Source organism: Cucumis melo, chromosome 4 (genome assembly GCF_025177605.1).
Source record: "Cucumis melo cultivar AY chromosome 4, USDA_Cmelo_AY_1.0, whole genome shotgun sequence".
Taxonomy (NCBI): Eukaryota; Viridiplantae; Streptophyta; class Magnoliopsida; order Cucurbitales; family Cucurbitaceae; genus Cucumis; species Cucumis melo.
In genome coordinates this window covers 26610715-26617403 of record NC_066860.1, presented here as the reverse complement: position 1 = coordinate 26617403, position 6689 = coordinate 26610715, and the positions used below count along the sequence as shown (strand labels likewise).

The following is a 6689-nucleotide window of genomic DNA, read 5'->3' as shown; positions in this document are numbered from 1 at the left end:
TCCTCTTCTACAATTCTTTTTTCATAATTCATAAAGAAACAATCAAATTCATTCCTTCATTCATTTTGATGACTCGACACTTCCTTTTTTTTTTTTTTTTCTTTTTTCTTTTTCTTTTAAGAAGAGAAAACGTCTCATTGAGGCCCCTCAGCCCAAGCCCGTTCCCCCCCCCCCCTTCTCACGTGATTCTCACGCCCCTAACAAAATTCATAATTAATTTTATTTTGATTAAATATAATCTTTTATCGGTTATAATTTTAAACTTTACCTTCCTCATTTATTATTCCTATTCCTATACCCCTAAAATAAAAACAGAATCTCCGTCGGAAACCCAACAGCAACACCTCTTTAATATTCATAACCTTTTTTTTCTTTTTTCTTTTTCATTATTAATATACCTCCATTCTCTCTTTTCTTTCACCTCTGATTAATAATATATAATCCCGGAATAATTAAATTAAATTAAAATATTTAAAAAGCAAAAATTAAAAAATTTTAAAAAAATTAAGATATTTAATCTTCCTTTCTCTTTTCTGGGTTGGTTGGTTGGAACTATAAATAAGCAACTATGAAGCAGAGGGGCCAATGGAAGTGATTGAGAGAAAGAGAAAAGGGGTAGCAGAAGAAGGAAGAAAGCAAAGTATTTAGGCGAAAATTCTGGGAAACAACTATCCATTTTTCCCTTAACGCTTAACCCTTCTTCTTGTTCTTCCCCTTTTTCTTAACTTTAATCTCTTCTTCGATCTCTCTGTTCTTCATCATCTTCTTCTTCTTCTTCTTCTTCTTCAAACTTCCCACTCAGTTTTTTTTTCCTTCTTTTTGGTATATGGTGGTGTTGTTCTTGTTGTAATGGCAATCCGTAAAGATATGGGTAATTATGAGCCTATTAAAGGAGCAGATGACTGTGATCTCGTTAATGAGACTGCTATTCTTATAAATCCAGATTCCGTTACTCTTGTCTCTGTTTCTAAGCACTGTAATCAGAGTGATGAAGATGTTGAGATGGCTCTTCGTGGTTCACATTCCAGATCTCCTCTTCCTATTCACAATGCCAATCCCTTAACCACTCCTGTTTCTTCTAAAATCGATGAACCCCAATTTTCATCTTCGGTTAGACCTATTCTCCGATCTTCCGACCAATGCCATCGTCTTGTTTCGCTTGATGTGTTTCGCGGTATCACTGTTGCGGTAAGCATTTTCTTTTTTCTTACCCACGATTGCTTTTGTTTTACTTCTTTGTTTTGATTTTTTTGTTAATTCTTTTCTACTCCATGTTGGTGTTTTCTAATTGAATGGAATGATTTTTTTTTTTTTTTTTTTTTTTTGTTGTTGTTTATGTTATCATCGATTGAGATTTCTCGTAATCGCATGGGTTGGATGAAAGAACATTGGTCTTATTGTGGACTTGTTTTACTATTTTTTTTATAAGGGTTTTATAAAAAAAATCAGGATTTTGACTTGCTGAATTTTACCGGCCGTCGGTGGAGATTGGAAGAAATAATATCTCTTTTGACTTTTTAAATTTAAGCCTTTAATGGAGAGGGTTTCGGTTTTTAGAAACTACCGATGCCAGTATTAATCCTTATTTTGATCCTCGAATGATGATATGAGTTCCGTCATTTGTGGAGATCTTTGGGAAGATATGAAGCCTAATTTTGAACAATTTTACGAATTTTTAGATTAGGAAATTGAAAGGAGAATAAAGAAGTTCTTAACCATTATTTCAAATTGTTTTAATATAAAATATATCATGTTCTACAATCTGTCAACCATTTATTTGTCATCCCCTTTTGATTAAACAAAGAGCGTTGATCGGTGAAGCCTATAAAGTTTGGTAGTGCAGAATCAGGGGGGCCACTAATTGGGTTTAAAGATAATATTAAACAAAACCGCGTGCAATGAAGGAGACTTATTACTTTTGTAGGACATGCATGATTCAAGCTGTGCATGATGATACAGCAAGCAAGCTTCATAGTTCTAATGGCGATTGGTGTAGAAGGTTTTTGAAGAAGAAGTGGAAGAAGAAAAACACTTTAATTTTTCTTTTTCATTCGATTTCTGTCTGGCTTTGCCCTGAAGAAACCATGAACAAAACACTGCCTTGCGGCAACTTTACTCTTTTATGAACAACTCGTTGATGGACACGTTAAAGACCCATTTCCCAGCTTTTTGACCCGTTCTTTTGATGTGATCTTTCACCGGTGTCTAATTTAGGTGTAGCTGTTGAGCAAAATCTTTCTGGTGCTTTTAGTTGCTTTAACAATTGTGGGTTTCCGATTTGGCAAGCTTTCTTTTTATCTGTTAGGTTATGCCCCGAAGTTGCGATAAGGATTGACGTGCTTGGAGATACCCAGTTATGGGGGTGCTTCATAGAGTTTTTGGTGGAAGGAAATGGTTAGGAAGTATGCGTTAATAGAGCCAGTAATTTTGATAGGGTATTCTAGTTTTCTAGACATAATTTCAAAATTGAGATTCTTTTTTGAACAAATGAAATTCGAGTCTTGTGAAAAATAATAAAAAATAGACAAGAAGAAGAAGAAGAGAGATGTGGAGTTTGACATAGCAAATGAGTTTTGTTTGTTAAGAAACATATTAATTATTAGTAGTTATTAGCTTAGCTTCTAATTATAGATTGTGATGAACACATTGATTAACCTAAGCTCAACAAGTTGACTTTGTTTTTAATTATATCTGTTGAATGAGGTATGGAAATGCTCAGTGGGAAGGAAACAAAAGTAACGGATCCTTGTTGTGGTTTATATTACGCGATCAGTGAACTACAAGTCTTAATTTTTTTTCTAGTGACGATAATTTGAAGCTTCTGATTTGCAACTTGAAAAATAATGCGATGACTAAACAGAGACTACGAAATTTAATATATTATACGATGACTAAACAGAAACTAAGAAGAATTGTTATACGAATGATTCTTATGTAAACTTAATTTAATATATTAATTGTAGACATGGAAGGGCTCAACCAAGTCCAATAAAAAGGAAATTATTTGCTTCATTTTATCCTCTTATTTGTTTGCAGCTAATGATAGTGGTGGACTATGCTGGTGGGGTTATGCCTGCAATAAATCATTCACCATGGGATGGTTTAACTCTGGCTGATCTTGTGATGCCATTTTTTCTATTCATTGTTGGAGTTTCGCTTGCCCTTGCTTACAAGGTAGTTCTTTATTCATTGGCTTTTTAACTTGCAAGCAATTGAAAATCACCCACCCAACACAAATGTCTTTATGTTTATAAAAAATATATTATTTTTGAAATTTTAATTAGGTTGTTTTTATTTTATAATTGGGCCTTGGCATGTCAGTCATTCCTTTACTACGCTTGAAAATTTCGGAAATCAAATTTGAATCTTTGGAGTTTTGGAGGCAATCCACCCGATATGTTCTTCAGTTTTTTCAACTACTTTTTACCCCCAAATTAGGAAGATTGTTATTGTTGTTCCATTTTTCTCACATAAAGACGTTTGATTTTATTTACCTTACCCAGAAAATTCCAAGCAGAGGCATTGCAACTCAGAAGGCTGTGTTACGGACGTTGAAGCTTTTGTTCTTAGGCCTCTTTCTTCAAGGTAACCAAGAAACAAAATATTTATTCAACTGTTATTCATGTTTTTTTCCACTGCGGAAGTTAGATGTGTTCTCTCATTTGGCAGGGTATTGATCAAAACTAGTGAACTTTCTAAATTTCATTAAGTGATTGTTTTAACTATTTGAGGGAGTGTACAGTATTCTGTGAGGTATATGCTGAAATAGTAAACTTATCTGTTCAGGTGGTTTTCTCCATGGTGTAAACAATTTAACTTATGGAGTGGATATCCAGCAAATTAGATGGATGGGAATCTTACAGGTAACATTTTTTTCTCCACATTGATGATGGACCATTTTTTTCTTCAATTTTTACTATTTCTCGTTACTTTTTTTTTTTTAATTATATGATTATTTGATTTGACGGTTCATTCTTTTTTCTTTTTCTTCCCTTCTCTACAGAGAATAGCAATTGCATATTTCCTGGCAGCTCTATGTGAGATATGGCTAAAGGGCAGTGATTATGTGAATTCAGAAACTGCACTGCGGAGAAAGTATCAATTACAGCTGTAAGATTCTTTTTCTTCTCTAACTTTGTCTCTTCAATCTGATCTTTTAATAGTCATTTTTAATTGCATTTCATAGAGGCGAAAATTAGGTTAGAAGAATATTGTGTTTCTTTAAAATCACTCCAATGTCTTCTATAGTATTAAACTTCTGTTAGCATGTCGATATTTGTATTGATATTTTCATGATTCTTGGCTTGACATCAACATGAGTGATAAATCAATATTTTCATTATATCGTAGAAAAATTCATAAAAAGATTATAATATAAACAACTGACATATTCACTCGTTTGTCAACCATAAAATGTATTTTTACTAATATAATTTTATTTTTTTGAATATTTTGTTTTTATAATATAATTTTTCCATAAATATCCATAATATAAAAAATGTTCATTGGACAAGAATGAAGTGTTCAAATGTAAGATTACAACTATTTTTATGTTCGTCTTATATTTATTTTAAATATTTCCAATTCCTCTTAACAGGGTTGTTGCTGTTGTCCTCACACTGTTATATCTTGTCCTGTCATATGGATTGTACGTTCCTGATTGGGAGTACCAAGTTCCAAGTCTAACTCCATCTAATGTGGCTTCTCCAAAGATATTTTCTGTGAGCATTGAATCTTTGTAGTTTATATTATTTTCATTCAGGGGTTAAGAATATCATAATAGTTATAATTGGTTAGTTGAATGGCTGTCTCACTTAATCCCCTAATTTCAGGTGAAATGTGGCACACGTGGTGACACTGGACCTGCCTGCAATGCTGTGGGAATGATAGATCGTAAGATATTTGGTATCCAACATCTGTACAAAAGACCTATTTATGCGCGGACTGAGGTAAATATTTGACACTATTTTTTATTTACCACTGAAGGGTGTGCTTTTTCTCATAATTCATGTATCTTTTTTTGTCTGTTCTCAGCAATGTAGCATTAATGCACCAGACTATGGCCCATTGCCTCCTGATGCTCCTTCTTGGTGCCAAGCTCCTTTTGATCCCGAAGGACTTTTAAGGTATCCATGTTTCTTCTGATTCTATCCATAGAAAATCATAATTACAAGTTGTGTTAGTACACAAAATTTATTGCAGTTTTCAGTGTGTATGTTATTCTTATCGTTGGTTGCATTTTGCAGTACAGTGATGGCTGTTGTTACCTGCTTGGTTGGCTTACATTATGGACATATCATTGTACATTTCAAAGTGAGTGGGTCACTCCAGCTAACATTGTACTTTTAAATGGATTTGTGTCTGTTCTATATTGGAAAAAACATTTTCTTACTTATCTCTACTTGCAGGATCACCGAGACCGAATGCTTCATTGGATTATACCTTCTTCTTGTCTAATTGTATTGGCCATTGGCCTGGACTTCTTAGGTGAGTGAGATTTGTTCGAAATGATGATTTTGATAGAGATACTGAAGGTACTAGACCGACATAGTGACTTGAAACTCTTTTGCAGGGATGCATATAAACAAGGTTCTTTATACAGTTAGTTACATGAGTGTCACTGCTGGTGCAGCTGGACTTCTCTTTACCGGGATATACTTGATGGTATTAAGCAACTTCATTTGCTGATCTTTACTCACGATTCATTTGGTAACTAAAACCGACAAGACGGATAACGATTGGTTGTGTATGGTTGTCTGTAGGTTGATGTGTACAGTTGGAGACGCATGAATGTGGTGATGGAGTGGATGGGAAAGCATGCATTGGTGATATACGTTCTCGCCGCCTGCAACGTTCTGCCTGTGATTCTCCAAGGCTTCTATTTGGGTCAGCCTCAGAACAACATTGTAAGTTTACTCTTCCCTAGATGAAATGACAGTCTATTCCCCCGTTATTATAGTGATTGAATTCTGAGTTATTTTATGCTATTGGCAGCTGAGGCTAATTGGGGTTCCATCATGAAGGGGACTCATCCTTTGGATATATAGGCTAGACCACATAGCTCGTCATGATGTCGATTGGTGGTTGATTGATATTTTCTATTAAAAGAGGAAGGAACAATAAAATAGAGAGGTATATGGTCGCTTCATGTGGTCAATCAAGCACTCTGCTCGGCTCGTATCTAATAGAAAAGATTAGTTTAGTTTAGTTTTGTGTAAAATATTTAGAAGGAATGAAATGGAAGTTATATATTATTTTGGTGCTCTGCCTCTACACACTCCACTCATTGTATACCATGTTCCTAAGCCTGCCCAGTATAATTCACACAAAAGCAGAACTCCTACTGCGTGCTAGTTTTAGATGATGATGATGATGACCTTAAAATCTTTTCTTACTTTATGAAGGAAAGTTATATGATATCATTTGATTGATTGAATGAATGTATTATCTACTTTTCTATGCAAATATATTTTATACAAGTTTCAGTTGCTTTCTTGCTATTGTTGACAAAAGCTGTTGCAGATAGAATGATGCGAGGCTTTTCAACATATTTTATACATTTGTGAATGATTAGACTGACAGAATAATCCTTTTTTGCCGAAGTTAAATGTTTGAAGAATCTGATTCAATTCAACAAAGTGGAATATCGATACTTCCTTTTCCCAAGTACAAACTCCTTCCAAGTCTTT

At 34.1% G+C, this 6689-nt stretch overlaps 1 protein-coding gene across 1 annotated transcript; it reads left to right on the top strand.

Moving 5' to 3' along the window:
• The first annotated feature begins 298 nt into the window (after positions 1-298).
• LOC103502834 (uncharacterized) lies at positions 299-6465 on the top strand. The gene is made up of 13 exons (XM_008466946.3): positions 299-1188; positions 3037-3174; positions 3504-3585; positions 3787-3863; positions 4004-4110; positions 4598-4721; positions 4833-4949; positions 5035-5126; positions 5247-5313; positions 5409-5487; positions 5573-5664; positions 5763-5906; positions 5995-6465. Exons 1-13 carry the CDS (start codon positions 850-852, stop codon positions 6019-6021), a joined length of 1485 nt encoding a protein of 494 aa, XP_008465168.1. The 5' UTR covers positions 299-849; the 3' UTR covers positions 6022-6465.
• The last annotated feature ends 224 nt before the right edge of the window (positions 6466-6689 follow it).

Excerpts from the sequence above, each read along its gene's own strand:
- LOC103502834 (XM_008466946.3), top strand. The coding sequence starts at position 850 with ATGGCAATCCGTAAAGATATGGGTAATTATGAGCCTATTAAAGGAGCA. Across the intron at positions 4,111-4,597 it reads AGAAAGTATCAATTACAGCT|GGTTGTTGCTGTTGTCCTCA; the intron begins GTAAGATTCTTT and ends TCCTCTTAACAG. Across the intron at positions 5,127-5,246 it reads GATCCCGAAGGACTTTTAAG|TACAGTGATGGCTGTTGTTA; the intron begins GTATCCATGTTT and ends TGCATTTTGCAG.